Source organism: Melanostigma gelatinosum, assembly GCF_949748355.1.
Source record: "Melanostigma gelatinosum genome assembly, chromosome: 6".
Taxonomy (NCBI): domain Eukaryota; kingdom Metazoa; phylum Chordata; class Actinopteri; order Perciformes; family Zoarcidae; genus Melanostigma; species Melanostigma gelatinosum.
In genome coordinates, this window is record NC_136639.1 from 4,524,682 (window position 1) to 4,540,137 (window position 15,456).

The 15,456-nt window shown below is 41.7% G+C and overlaps 2 protein-coding genes across 2 annotated transcripts; both read left to right on the forward strand.

Annotated features, from left to right (window-relative positions):
• Positions 1-725: 725 nt before the first annotated feature.
• On the forward strand, positions 726-2,153 carry LOC306778824 (zinc-binding protein A33-like; the record flags this gene model as incomplete). Its single annotated transcript, XM_079270525.1, has 1 exon — positions 726-2,153. The coding sequence occupies one exon, from the start codon at positions 726-728 to the stop codon at positions 2,151-2,153; it is 1,428 nt and encodes a 475-aa protein (XP_079126651.1).
• Positions 2,154-12,595: 10,442 nt separating this feature from the next.
• LOC306779147 (nuclear factor 7, brain-like) lies at positions 12,596-14,023 on the forward strand (the record flags this gene model as incomplete). The annotated part of the gene is made up of 1 exon (XM_079270941.1): positions 12,596-14,023. The coding sequence occupies one exon, from the start codon at positions 12,596-12,598 to the stop codon at positions 14,021-14,023; it is 1,428 nt and encodes a 475-aa protein (XP_079127067.1).
• Between the last annotated feature and the right edge of the window lie 1,433 nt (positions 14,024-15,456).

The following is a 15,456-nucleotide window of genomic DNA, read 5'->3' on the forward strand; positions in this document are numbered from 1 at the left end:
CCCCGGCCTCAGTCGGGCGGTGGGGGTATGTGGTGGTGGGCGTGGGTGGCTCAGCTGTGGAGGGGGCGGAGTGTGGGAGTGGTTCGGGGAACGGTGCCGGTAAGGGACTTAATTAGGCGCAGCTGGAAGGGATCCTGATTGTCTCACTCACAGCTGTATTTAATCCCACAGTAGAGACTGAGGCGAGGGACGGACAGGACGGAAAGCTCCTGCGGCGTGTGCTCGGAGGCGAGGCAGGAGAGCACCCGGCCAGGCCCGTTAGGGTTTAAAACAATAAAGAACAATTGAAACCGTCATTCCAGTGCTGGCATCATTGTGCTCCCCAGACCCACCGGGTAGCAGAGAACCTGCTACAGATACATAAATAGTTTTTCTGCAGGAATATTTAGAAACATAACCACTATATATTTGTTAAAGCATAAACACCAGATCTTAATGTTTTATGAGAAACAAAAGATCTGAAATCACAAGGTACACGTACCGATAACACTTTGAGTTCAAAGGTTCTGGAATAAAACCAGAGATAGTGAGAGCTGTAATCAGCAACCAGGAGGAGCACTGAACAAACTGCCTCTGACATTGTTGAAAGGAGACACGACGACATTACACTGTAAGATATCGCTGTTGAACAATGTTCCACCTGGAGGACTGAGAAAAGACAAACGAAGGGAAATAGAATTTGGTGAGTCTTTTTTTTTTAAAGAACAATTTGGAAAAGCAAGAAAATGGCTGAAAAGAATGAACTCTTCGAAAGTCTCCTAAACTGCCATGTTTGTTCAGAGACGTTCAGAGATCCTGTGTCTCTGAGCTGCAACCACAGCTTCTGTTCAAGCTGCCTGCAACAATTCTGGAAACAAGCTAAAAACAAAAACTGTCCCATTTGTAAAAGAAAATCCTCAAAAGACTTTCCTCTGGTGAACTTTGTACTGAAGGAACTGGCTGACTCGTTTGCTGAGAGACAGAAAACTGGATCACCTGAGACAGAAAAAGGAGAGAAGAAGGTGGAGGTGGTGTGTAGTAAACATGGAGAAGAGACTCAACTGTTCTGTGAGGATGAAGAGAGAGTTGTGTGTCCTGTCTGTGAGTTTTCTCTCCACCAGAGTCACAAGGTGGTTCCTATAGAACAAGCAGTCAGTGACCTGAAGGACCAGCTGAGATCTGACTTAGAGTCTCTGCAGGACAAGAAGGACGAATATGAAGAAGTGGAGGAAACATACAATGAAATGATTGAACTCTCCAAGAAGCAGCTGTTGTCCACAGAGAGGCAGATCAGAGCAGAGTTCAACAAGCTCCACCAGGTCCTGAAAGAGGAAGAGGAGTCCAGACTGGCAGCTCTGAGGGAGGAAGAGGAGCAGAAGGGGAAGACTATCAGCAGAGAGATGAAGATGATTCAGGAGCAGATCTCCTCTCTGTCAGACAGCATCTCTGCTGTTGAAGAAGACCTGCAGAAACACAACGTGTCATTCCTCAGCAGTTATAAAGCCACTCAGACCAGAGCCAGAGTCCAGAGCTCACTGTCAGATCCACAGCTGGTCTCAGGAGCGCTGATAGATGTGGCCAAACACCTGGGCAACCTGTCCTTCAGAGTCTGGGAGAAGATGAAGGACAAGGTCCACTTCAGTCCTGTCATTCTGGACCCAAACACTGCAGCCCGCAGTCTCTATCTGTCTGATGATCTGACCAGTGTGAGACAAGAAGACACAAACCAGAAGCTTCCTCACAATCCAGAGAGAAACACTTATTCTGCCACTGTTCTGGGCTCTGAGGGCTTCAGCTCAGGGAAACACAGCTGGGAGGTGGAGGTGGGAGACCATCCTACCTGGTTTGTAGGTTTGGCTAAAGAGTCAGTTGACAGGAAGGGAGAGCGATTTGCTTCACCAGAATATGGAGTCTGGTGTTTAACTCATCGTAGTGGAAAATACACTAATGGATCTGGTCAGACTGTCAGAGTGAAGAAGAGTCTCCAGAGGATCAGAGTCCAGCTGGACTATGACATGGGGGACGTGTCCTTCTACGACCCTGAAGACATGACTCGCATCTACACTCACAGAGACACTTTCACTGAGAAACTCTTCCCATATTTCAATATTGGAAAGTCTGGTGATGCTAAAACTGCTGATATCAAAATGTGTGAAACTGATATTTCTCTGTGATGTTCAGACATGTTAGTGTTTGTTCAGACTTTACTCTGACTTCACTGTGAGTCAACATCTCACTGATAGAATCAATACAATCAACCGTTATGACTCATCAGATCATCAACTTTCACAGAAAAACAAATCATTTTCGCTAAAATCTATAGAGATGTTTTTTATTTTGTTTTGTAGATATTCTGATTGCACTGATGCTGTTTTAAATGAATTGAATACAAAACAAAGTTTGGCTCCAAAATACTGAAACTATCAAGATAAACTTGACAAATATATGTTAATTATTCTGGTTATCAGCTTATGGTTTTGAGTCAAACAATATTGTACAGTAGTATCACTCATCAGATTTAGTTTGGGATGTGTTGTGGTCATTGATGAGGTTCTTCCATTTGTGTCCATAGTCTTATTAAGTGTTTAGTATATTCTTTAAGTCCTACAATGCGTCGTTATACTTTATACAATAGTTTTTGTAGTGCATATAACATGAGTGATAAACGACAACATCAAGTTTATGATCAAAATAAAGGAAATTCAAGCAGTACAATTTAGTTTAATTGTTTTTTCTTAATCTGAATCTTTATAAATGTTTATGAATATTTTCTGTAAGAAGTTATTTCCAGTTTTTTTACATCGGTCAAATGATCATGTGACAAATTACAAAGAATACAAATAATCAAAGACAATTATACAAACAGACTTTACAAAACGAATTTACTGAGTTGTATTTAGTTGTATTGATCCTCTCACTGGTCTGCACCTCACTGTGTGTGTGTTCTCAACATTAGAAACAGTCAGAAATCACATTTAAAAAGACGGTTTAACTTTACCCTCCTACAACTTCACTGCTTCATCATCAACTCTAAGAAAGGAAGTTTCAACAAATAATACTTTACAACAATCTCCTCGAGGAACGAGTCGCTTTTAGACTTTGTGTTTGTTCAAAACTCAAAGAAGCAGAATGATTGTGGTTGTTGATCGTCTTTGTCATGTGAAGTTGTAACAGTGTGTTGATGCTCACGTCTGTTATAGAAGCCTCACTGAAGAGAGGGAGCACTGAGGGTTGGACACACACAACACACTGTTTAAGAAACGCTTTCACTCTTACATTTCATTCATTCTGTCACCTGCTGAATGCACTTCTCAGGGACAACACGCTCACATGTGCTCAATGTCATCAACATGATAGAATGTGCAGCATGTGCACAGGATGTGACGGCACGGACACATTCTACTTCCTGTAAACGTCACAAGATGGAGACAAAGTCCATGTTGTTCTTTGCTGCACAGGTTGATCAATAGCAGCACCTCTTAGCACTTTCTGATGGATTCTTCTTTTCACACAGATCCTTCACAGAAACCCCGTTGTGTTTGTCTGACGTCCTGTTTGTCCAGAGTAGCTCACAAATCCATCACTGCTGTGGCTCTTGATGTTGTTGCTGCTTCATCAGCCACCAAGTCAGTCAAATCCTCTCAGAGACGTTATTCAGATTAGATTATATCTCAGACATGAGTCTTTTCAGCTCTTTAGAGGCCCACGTTTATTTTGTGCTGCTGTACCGTCATCATCAAAACTCTCTTGTACAAGATACAGATCAACACTGAACCTACATGTGGTGGAATGCTCCCCAGAGAATGAAGAATAGGGTGGAGGGTTGAGAAAGCAGCCCTCAGGCTGGCTCCTCCCACAACCAATTCCTAATCAGTGGCAGCATTTAAAACACACCTGTTGGCATCAACTTGTCCTTTTTGGCCTCTGTCCTGTTGCTGTGGCTGCTCGTAGTGGTTTTCATGTCAAAGAAACCTCTTCACTGTCCTGCTGTCTGAGTGATACTTATGTTAGTACCACATATATGAGTTGGTTCACCTGCTGCTCTTTTGATTCATTTACATTGTTCAACCAACTGGGTTTGTTTTGTTTGTCTTGATTCTTTTTGTTGCTCGTTCACTTTCTCTTCAGGTTCAGTAGAGTGTCATTGTTGGAGGCTCAGCCCCCGTGGTGAGGTCCCTACACCTTATGCATGCATGTACAAACACTGCATAAGAGTGTGGACTGCACCGTTTCTCTTGAGAGGATTGCTGTGTTGCACCTGAGCTGAGTTACCGGTAGCACCCCTGGGCTCTCCTCAGTGTAGTTAGCCTCCCTACCAGTGGCCTCTACTTAAATCCCATATTTCACTGAGTTTATATTGGACAGGACCTTTTAGGATTATATCATGCAGTTTTAGAGTTTTTAGAACGGCCTTTTTAGATTAATATCTATTGTTTGTTCCCTCATTTCCCCCCTAAGACTCCGCCACTTAAACATGTTTCATTCTTTCTTCTCTGCTTCTCTCGTTCTTTCCTTTTCTGCTGATGCTGGAAGAAAAACTCTTCTGCTCCATAAAGTACATAACAGAAAGGACGTACAGGGCAACATAAGTATCTGTGTCAGTCCAGGTTTTCTTTCCTCCCACCGAACACTACTCAATCGTTTCACTGATAGAATGTGTTGTGGAATATTTCATCACATATTTCATTACATCACATATACATACAGAGGGTCATGCTCTTCAGCTGATGCTGATCAGGAAGTACCGTAATCTAGACCTCTGTGTGTCGCCGTCTTTGAAGACAGGAAAACAGATAACAAGATAACAGATAACAAGACACCTGGATGCAAAACTGATAGAATCATCTACTCAAATAGGTTTTGTGCCTGCACTTTTAAAGACTTACATTCTTCAATCCTAAAGCATAAGACGATGACATATTTTCCCATAACATTCCACTCTTTGATTACATAGTAATCACACAATATAGTAAAAATATGTTATAAGGACATTTCAACAACAACAGAAGTATTACCCAAAAGTATGATTTGAAAATACATCACTTGAAATATCTGAAGAAAAAAAAAAGTTATTGTGAGATAAAAGATCCCATAAATGTAGCAGGCAATATAATTCAATTAACACAAAAGAATAAAAAGACAGAAATCTGTCTTTTAGACCTGCGCATCAAAATCATCAAAGGAATCAGTGTCGCTGTCAAAGTTGTCCGCATAGTCAGTAATAGGGAACAGGTCAAGTTGTTGGTCGTTAGTTGCCACACGACAATACATAGTCAGCTGTTTGGCGAAGAGCTGAGAGATCATGTTTCAAGTTTTTTTTTTTTTTTTTGCGGTGCGTCTGGTACAGTTATGCGTCGTTGAGTTGTCATTGTCTGAGTCAAAAGTCGTGTTGTTGCGCTGGTCGTGGTTGCTCTTCATCTTTGTTGTGCGTTCTCCTTTTCTTGTGTTTGTTGGCATAAACACGTGTCGAGAGGGGCTCTTCATCTTTGTTACTGTACATTACCAGGATCCTCTATATTGCTGAAGTCAGTGAATTGAGTCTGACTTGCTGCCAGTCAGACATGTCCTTCACACCAGTCCTGGGCTTGTACCATGTGGAAACATGTGGAATCCTCCCCCTTTACAAACTCAGATTGTGTGGGACACAGAGAAACAGACAGCAGCAGTACTTTTTTGTCCAACAAACTCTTATTATACCATTATATCATTTCCACTTCTCTAAATCATACTTCCTCTAACCTTGCATCTCGTTCACGTAACCCATGTGCTGTGCAGTGAAGTGAATCAGCCTGCATGTGACAGTCTGAACATTTTCTCTTTTTTTTTTTTCTTAATAGTTAACGTGACTTGCTGTGACTTTCTAAATCCTTCAATCTCATTCGAATACATATGTGGGTGTGAGTGGTGTTTGTCTAGTTTCTAATGTGTGTATTAAATGTACAAGTTTGTCATCTAAAGAATCTGAAGTTAACTCACCCTCGGTGTTGTATTTGTGTGCGGGTCGTTGGTCCAGCTCTGGTCTCACTCCGGTCCCTGCTGCACCCCCCTGATGGCTGATTGTCGAGCCCTCCCACCACTCCTTGTTCATGGAGCGTGAGCATCTGTTCCTCAATGTTCAAGCTGCCACATGTATGGCACACAAAGTCTTCAGTTGGTGTGTGTCAAAGTCTCAAAGTGTCTTTCAGCTTCCTCTCATGCCCTGATACATTATCAGCTGGGCATGCTTGCATCTGTGCTGACGAAACTTCTCTGTTGTCCGTTGTTGAACTGATCCTCATGTTCAGCATGCTGCATGTCACACAACTCTCTTGTGTGATGTTCTCCAGGCTTATGGATGGCGGAAAGCCTTCTGTAGATTTTGACGAGTCTCTTCTTCATCCTCGACGTGTTGAGTGCTGGGTGTCGTTCAAGTTGTTTGTGGCTGGGGAGCATACAGCAGGAAGCGGAATCCCCAGATCAGGACCAAGGACTAAAAATTAACAAAACAAACAAAACAAAACAGCTGCCGAAAGTTCAGCAGTCAATGTTAGACAACGTTGTCTCATGTAGAGATACAATTCTTAGATCTCTGTGTTTCTGTGTGTGCGTGCCTCTGTGGGTGTGCGTGTGTGTGTGTGTGTGTGTGTGTGTGTGTGTGTGTGTGTGTGTGTGTGTGTCCCCCTGCATTCCTCTTGGACATCAACTTATTTGTATCTGCTTCACCTTTTTATCTGCTCCAAGCACGTTTTGAGTTAATCAAATTTTAATCGTAGGCTAAAACTGCCTCTTTCAGGGAATCCCAATTTTGTTCATTCTTCCAATTATTTGGCAGTCTGATTGTCCTTGTCCCACATTCATTTATTATCGGAGGTAAGACCTTGGCATCGGGCTGCTCAGACTCATTCTATGACTTTTATCATTCCCAAATGTTTCACTTTTATTTCTAAGTCTTTGACTCGGTCTTTCTTCGTACATTTAATCTGTTTCAATTTCCTTCTAAATCCCCTCTTAACATTTTGAGCTTAGCGGCGCTCAATCAGCCGTTTTCAGGAAAACCAAACTCCTTTGACCAGTACGTGAGGCATTCTAAACATCCGTTTCCATATTTCTGTCTCATCACATCCACTATCGGGCCCGAGGGCTCCGCGCTCTTACTATCTTTACCACCCATCTTTCAGGCGTGGATACGTTAACGTTACCTTTACAATACGACCGTCGTCGTAAGGCTTAATTTCTTTCCCAAGGAAAAATTTTGCAAAAACCTTATTTGAAGTTCACGTTTAATTATTTGTCACGATCTTATTCTATCAGTATAGAATTCACGTATTGGCGCACGAATCTTATTCTATCAATTACTTGAGTAGAATTCACATATTTAGCGCATAACAACGGTCTTACAACAAACCTATATCTGTAGTCAAGCGATCTGTGTCTACGATCTCAAAATATTTTTATTCTGAGTTAAATCATCACCGTATAACACAATCCTGTCTTCTACGTAAAAGCGTGCAAATAGTGATATGCCAGAAAATGAAAAGGGAGTTTACATGAACCACATTCTTAAAACGAAAACGCGAACGTCAAAAACAATTGTTACCCAAATAATAAAAAAAAAAAGACTACTTGACCATTCATCTGTGTCTGTTAAATCATATGACCTTAGTATAATTTTACCATTACTTTTACAATTGGAATTTTAACTTTCTTACCCGTTTGTAGAAATTAATTATTTTTCGTTGGATTCGCGTGCCGTCAATCAGAAACTCCCTCGGGTCCGCCGGCTCTCTCTCTCTCGGCTAATGAGGTATAAGACAGGAAACTTCAGTTGTGGATTCCTGGGACAGGCCTTCTCCTCCGGTCAATCCCTCTGGAGCTCTGATAGACAGTCAGCGAATCCTGCCGACAACGCCAAATTGTTGTGGAATATTTCTATGAATAGTCGGGAGAAGAGTGTCAAAGTGTTAACAAATCAATGTCAAATGAAACAGAGTTCTTGATGAAGGATCAAAGTTGTAATAGTCAATTTATTTGCTTGCAAGCAAAGAGAACACAGTCTCACAGATACATCACCGTCATCTGTTAGAGGTGCTCTGACAACATAGTCAGATACATGGACATTTATACTGCTTCCTTTGATTGGGTCACTGTGACCCAATCAAAGAGTTCAGATACAAGAAATACAGAGTCTGAATAAGCCTGTTTTACCATCACACATCACATATACATACAGAGGGTCATGCTCTTCAGCTGATGCTGATCAGGAAGTACCGTAATCTAGACCTCTGTGTGTCGCCGTCTTTGAAGACAGAAACAATGCACAGGAAAACAGATAACAAGATAACAGATAACAAAACACCTGGATGCAAAACTGATAGAATCATCTACTCAAATAGGTTTTGTGCCTGCACTTTTAAAGACTTACATTCTTCAATCCTAAAGCATAAGACGATGACATATTTTCCCATAACAAATGCAGATCAGTGACGTCATCACGAGCGACACTAGCAACAGTGTGATCACGTGACTGGAGTGCTGCTGGATCCAGGACGTCTCGTAGGAGTCGGCCTTTAAGTGAGCGGCTCCCTTTGTGTCTCGGGACAAACTGGATCCAGAGCATGGCTCGGTCCAGAGGCTTCATGGTCTGGTCTCTGTGCAGCCTGAGAGCTCCTGCACGTTCTCCCTGCAGGACGGCTCGTGAAGCACCTCCTTCACCTTCTCAGGAAGTTGTCTTTGTCAATGAGTCAATGTCCAGCACCAGTGGCGGCTGGTCAATAGAGGGCCATGGGGCATGGCCCCACCATGAGCAACACAAAAAAAAAAAAAAAATTATTATAATCATAAATTATATAAATTGTCAATATTTGTGTTTTTGAACGATGGAATGTACCCAGTAATGTGTGTAAAATATGATATCTGCTCAAAATATATGCTTTTCCTGCTCGTCCTCTCAGCCTGTGTGCTCTCTGCTCGTGCTCTCTGTCTGTGTGCACGACACTCTGAGAACCGCAGCTTGGGGGGCCTAATCGTTTTGGCCCAAAAGAGGCGGGTCTATGAAGCAGTTTAGCCAATTGCTGATTCAAGATATAAATGAGTGACATACAATTTAGCCAATCAGCACCCTCAAATAGATTCAGCTTGGGGCCAGAACGATCAGGCCCCCCTCGCTGCGCGTTCTCGTCAGGAGAAGTCTCTACAGGCGAGCACTCCTCCTCCAAGACCCGTTTGAGAGGAGAACTTTGAGGAGATTCTGCAGCCAAAGAGCTGATATCAGATCAGCCTGACCTCACAATCAGACAGCAGACTCGCGGGAAAGGGAAGCAGTACATGCGGAGCTTCTGTACTACTAGCTGAACACCAGACAGGTTTGGCTAGCTGGATGACGTCATGCTAATAACTTATTTAGCTTTTTAAAACAACGGGGACGGATCCAGCAAGGACAGTTACGGGAGTGAGGGATGAGGAGGTAAGTAAACATGAGAACACCAGGACACACATGGAGAACTCTGTCAAGCTACATATTAGACAAAGTGAACATCTTTTATTCTACATAGCTGTCCTCAGTCTCATCTGCTTAACTTGGTCATGGAGGCATCAACATGTAATAGAGATGTTAAATTAACAGCCATTTCAGCCGGCGGGGCGGTCCAGTCTGGGTGGTTAATGCATCCAAGACAGCTGGTGACACAAACCCAACTGTCCAGAGGAGCTGTCTGGCCGGCCAGCAGTAAGGTGTGTGTGTGTGTGTGTGTGTGTGTGTCAAAATGCTCACATGAATTGAATGTCTCTGCACTACGTAATAAAGTTCAGTTTTGCTAATTTTTAAAGCAAACAGCAAGGTGGAAAAAACGCCTCATCTGGAATCGGCGACATATATTGTGTGTGTGTGTGTGTGTGTGTGTGTGTGTGTGTGTGTGTGTGTGTGTGTGTGTGTGTGTGTCTTTGTTAGTTGCCTTTTCCATGAGTTTGTATTTTTCTTCAGAGTTGCTAAACTAAGCCTCAGAGTCTTTTGCCGGTGGCCTTGGTTTACATGTCCCAGTGCTCTTCTTAAAAAAATGAATCATTTCTGGAGCAAAAACTGTTGAATAATTCAGTCATGTTTAAAAAGAATAAACTATGATCCTCCATGAATATGACCTCGTAATCACTGTAACTGATGGACTCTTTTTGTGCTTCCTTTTGTATCAGTTTACGTACTTGTTTTTTCTTTGTAAAGTGTTTTCTGTTCTTATATTGTTTACATTTTAGTTTGCGAACTTATTTGATGTTTGAGGTGTTTTCTGTACTTATACATTTACAAACTTATCTTGAGCCCAACCATGATGTTTTTTTTCTAAATCTAAGTGGTTTTGTTGCCTAAACATAACTACCAATTCACGGTAACGATGTGACATAAAGTGACACGTGTAAAGCCTTATATACGTTACCACGACACACGCACTGTCCTTAAAATGTCTACGTGCTATTTATAAGCCGCCTACAGGTTGACAGAAGAGTCGGTGTTCAAGGATTTCAGATAGGATGGGATCCCCGCGGTACCAAATCATGTTTAACAGGCTTGAGCGATCACCATTTCCTCACCTTCACCTCCCGTCCTGTAAGAGCGACTCACGGGCAGATTGGACGTGCAGCTCCCACCTCAGGGTCAAAGGTCGCCTGCAAATGGACGATGTCATGATTTGAGACATTATTTAAACTAAACAATCGCTATATAAACATCTAAAAATAATAATGAGTCATACGATTGTGAGTTTAAGCCCTAATAGAAATGGTGAATGGACATTTACTGTTATCACATTTTTAGAATGACATAAAATGTGTCCTATATTTCCCTTTAAATCATGATTTAATTAAAACAGGTTGTAAATGATTGTTGTTGGAATGAGAGGATCATGGCCAGTAACCACAGTGTGTTGTACGGGCAGCTTTTATATTGTTTGTGTATATATTTTGCTTGAGGGATATACATGGTTTGTGGTTTGCCGTAATTGTTTCTTTCTTTTAAGCATGAATATTACCGGTTCTATGTGGTATTATTGTATTGATGTAATCCTACGTGGAATGTCCCCTTTCACTGATGCTCTGACACTAAAATCAAAATATACGTCATGCACATACGTACCATTGTCATTTACCACAAAAAGAAAGGGTGTGCTTCAATCATTGTCATCCATTGTTGGCTGAACTCAGTTAGGTCTCGTTTAAACCAGTGAGACTTGAGCCTAAGCAGGAGTACTTTTAATGTATTGCTTGCAGTTTAATATACCTCGTGCATTTTTTTAAATGGGCAGTTTGAGACGTTTAAACACTGCAAAAATAATTGAAGTATAGGTAATCAGGTATATATACCAAACATGTACTTCTACTGTATCGGGTGGTCTCATCCAGCGTTCGTACAATTATCAATGAAAAATAATGCGCAGTAATTCCTTGACAACCGAATTATTTAAATATATGTTTTCCATATAATCTTGAATGAGGACGAAATGAGAAGTTGATGTTTTTGTTGCGTAACTTGCATACTTCAGTAACGGCACTTCCCTGGTTATTTTAACCCAAACGACGATCTATTCCTAAACCTAACTAGTTGTTTGGTTGCCTAAACAAGAGAGAGACGAGCCTCAAGGCCTCTGGACCGCATCAATATTACAGCACTCAGGGCCGGAGAGAAGCCAATCAAATATTCATCCATCACCCCTCCTCTCGTTCTCTTTCTCACAGCTCTGGTTCTCTCCAGCAAGTGAAAACACACATCAGCTACCTTAACCATCGGTGTAGAGGCTCTGCTTGTGTATTCAGAGTTCCTGGGGGAGCGCTTGGGTTAAGTGTTACATAGAATGAGAGCTCCACTTGGGGTCAAATGCAGAACAAGGACGCCGTAGTAATGCTGAGGACAGACTGGCTGTCTGGTTCTGCTGTTGGAGCACACATACGTACGTATAGTGGAGTCCATTCTAGTGCAAGAACGAACCTGCATGTGCACAGATAGCGCTCACTGTAGTCAGATCTTTAAAAAGTAGCAACGCCATAATGAAAAAAATACTTTGTCACAAGTAAAAGCCCTGTGTTCGAAAAGAGCTCTATATATATATATATATATATATATATTACTGCAAAATCAGCGAACACAATAAGACATTTAATCGGAAATCAAGTAGTCAGCAGATTAGGCTGCTGCATTTGGAGAAGTTCAGCTTTTTTCCGATATGTGATGCCTGATGGCTTTCATGGTGCATTTTGTACAAACATTTATCCACTTTGACTTGTGATAAATATGAGAATATCAAATTCAAACAGCAGCTTTGAGTCCTCTAAGTGCAGGTTAAGAGTGAGATCTTTATTTAGTCCACCTGGATGAAATGAACACAGTCATGAAGAGATTTTAGCACAACATGTTTCCTCTTCCTTCATCTGCTGGTGACTAAATGACAGAACAGCATTTCCTCCTAGTAACTCACACTGTGACGAGAAAAGTGAAACTAAAAGAAGATTTTGTCATTGTTGAACAGAGCTGAGACGCCATTACAGAGCATGAGATCTCTGCTGGAAAACACACGTTTGGAGTATTTGAACCAGTGAAGAGACGGAACAGTAACCTGGTGAGTCTTGTTGTTGAAAGATAATTTAGATACCAAGACAAATGGCTGAGAAGATAGTTATTGTTGAAAGTTACCTGAACTGCCATGTTTGTTCAGAGACGTTCAGAGATCCTGTGTCTCTGAGCTGCAACCACAGCTTCTGTTCAAGCTGCCTGCAACTATTCTGGAAACAAGCTGAAAACAAAAACTGTCCCATTTGTAAAAGAAGATCCTCAAAAGACTTTCCTTGGGTGAACTTTGCACTGAAGGAACTGGCTGACTCGTTTGCTGAGAGACAGAAAACTGGATCACCTGAGACAGAAAAAGGAGAGAAGAAGGTGGAGGTGGTGTGTAGTAAACATGGAGAAGAGACTCAACTGTTCTGTGAGGATGAAGAGAGAGTTGTGTGTCCTGTCTGTGAGTTTTCTCTCCACCAGAGTCACAAGGTGGTTCCTATAGAACAAGCAGTCAGTGACCTGAAGGACCAGCTGAGATCTGACTTAGAGTCTCTGCAGGACAAGAGGCACAAACACAAACAAGTGGAGGAAACATACAATGAAATGATTGAACTCTCCAAGAAGCAGCTGTTGTCCACAGAGAGGCAGATCAGAGCAGAGTTCAACAAGCTCCACCAGGTCCTGAAAGAGGAAGAGGAGTCCAGACTGGCAGCTGTGAGGGAGGAAGAGGAGCAGAAGGGGAAGACTATCAGCAGAGAGATGAAGATGATTCAGGAGCAGATCTCCTCTCTGTCAGACAGCATCTCTGCTGTTGAAGAAGACCTGCAGAAACACAACGTGTCATTCCTCAGCAGTTATAAAGCCACTCAGACCAGAGCCAGAGTCCAGAGCTCACTGTCAGATCCACAGCTGGTCTCAGGAGCGCTGATAGATGTGGCCAAACACCTGGGCAACCTGTCCTTCAGAGTCTGGGAGAAGATGAAGGACAAGGTCCACTTCAGTCCTGTCATTCTGGACCCAAACACTGCAGCCCGCAGTCTCTCTCTGTCTGATGATCTGACCAGTGTGAGACGTGGAGACACAGACCAGAAGCTTCCTCACAATCCAGAGAGATTCACTAAGTATGCAGATGTTCTGGGCTCTGAGGGCTTCAGCTCAGGGAAACACAGCTGGGAGGTGGAGGTGGGAGACCATCCTGCCTGGACTGTAGGTTTGGCTAAAGAGTCAGTTGACAGGAAGGGAAAGATATTTGCTTTACCAAAATATGGAGTCTGGTGTTTATGGCATCACAGTGGAAAATACACTAATGGATCTGGTCAGACTGTCAGAGTGAAGAAGAGTCTCCAGAGGATCAGAGTCCAGCTGGACTATGACATGGGGGACGTGTCCTTCTACGACCCTGAAGACATGACTCACATCTACACTCACAGAGACACTTTCACTGAGAAACTCTTCCCATTTTTAGAGATTGGAAAGTCTGGTGATGCTAAAACTGCTGATATCAAAATGTGTGAAACTGATATTTCTCTGTGATGTTCAGACATGTTGGTGTTTGTTCAGACTTTACTCTGACTTCACTGTGAGTCAACATCTCATTGATAGAATCAATACAATCAACAGTTATGACTCATCAGAATCAAACCGTATTACATCATCAGATCATCAACTTTCACATAAAAACAAATCATTTTCGCTAAAATCTATAGAGATGTTTTTTATTTTGTTTTGTAGATATTCTGGTTGCACTGATGCTGTTTTAAATGAATTGAATACAAAACAAAGTTTGGCTCCAAAATACTGAAACTATCAAGATAAACTTGACAAATATATGTTAATTATTCTGGTTATCAGCTTATAGTTTTGAGTCAAACAACATTGTACAGTAGTATCACTCATCAGATTTAGTTTGGGATGTGTTGTGGTCATTGATGAGGTTCTTCCATTTGTGTCCATAGTCTTATTAAGTGTTTAGTATATTCTTTAAGTCCTACAATGCGTCGTTATACTTTATACAATAGTTTTTGTAGTGCATATAACATGAGTGATAAACGACAACGTCAAGTTTATGATCAAAATAAAGGAAATTCAAGCAGTACAATTTAGTTGAATTGTTTTTTCTTAATCTGAACCTTTATAAATGTTTATGAATATTTTCTGTAAGAAGTTATTTCCAGTTTCTTTACATCGGTCAAATGATCATGTGACAAATTACAAAGAATACAAATAATCAAAGACAATTACACAAACAGACTTTACAAAACGAATTTACTGAGTTGTATTTAGTTGTATTGATCCTCTCACTGGTCTGCACCTCACTGTGTGTGTGTTCTCAACATTAGAAACAGTCAGAAATCACATTTAAAAAGACGGTTTAACTTTACCCTCCTACAACTTCACTGCTTCATCATCAACTCCAAGAAAGGAAGTTTCAACAAATAATACTTTACAACAATCTCCTCGAGGAACGAGTCGCTTTTAGACTTTGTGTTTGTTCAAAACTCAAAGAAGCAGAATGATTGTGGTTGTTGATCGTCTTTGTCATGTGAAGTTGTAACAGTGTGTTGATGCTCACGTCTGTTATAGAAGCCTCACTGAAGAGAGGGAGCACTGAGGGTTGGACACACACAACACACTGTTAAAGAAACGCTTTCACGCTTACATTTCATTCATTCTGTCACCTGCTGAATGCACTTCTCAGGGACAACACGCTCACATGTGCTCAATGTCATCAACATGATAGAATGTGCAGCATGTGCACAGGATGTGATGGCACGGACACATTCTACTTCCTGTAAACGTCACAAGATGGAGACAAAGTCCATGTTGTTCTTTGCTGCACAGGTTGATCAATAGCAGCACCTCTTAGCACTTTCTGATGGATTCTTCTTTTCACACAGATCCTTCACAGAAACCCCGTTGTGTTTGTCTGACGTCCTGTTTGTCCAGAGTAGCTCACAAATCCATCA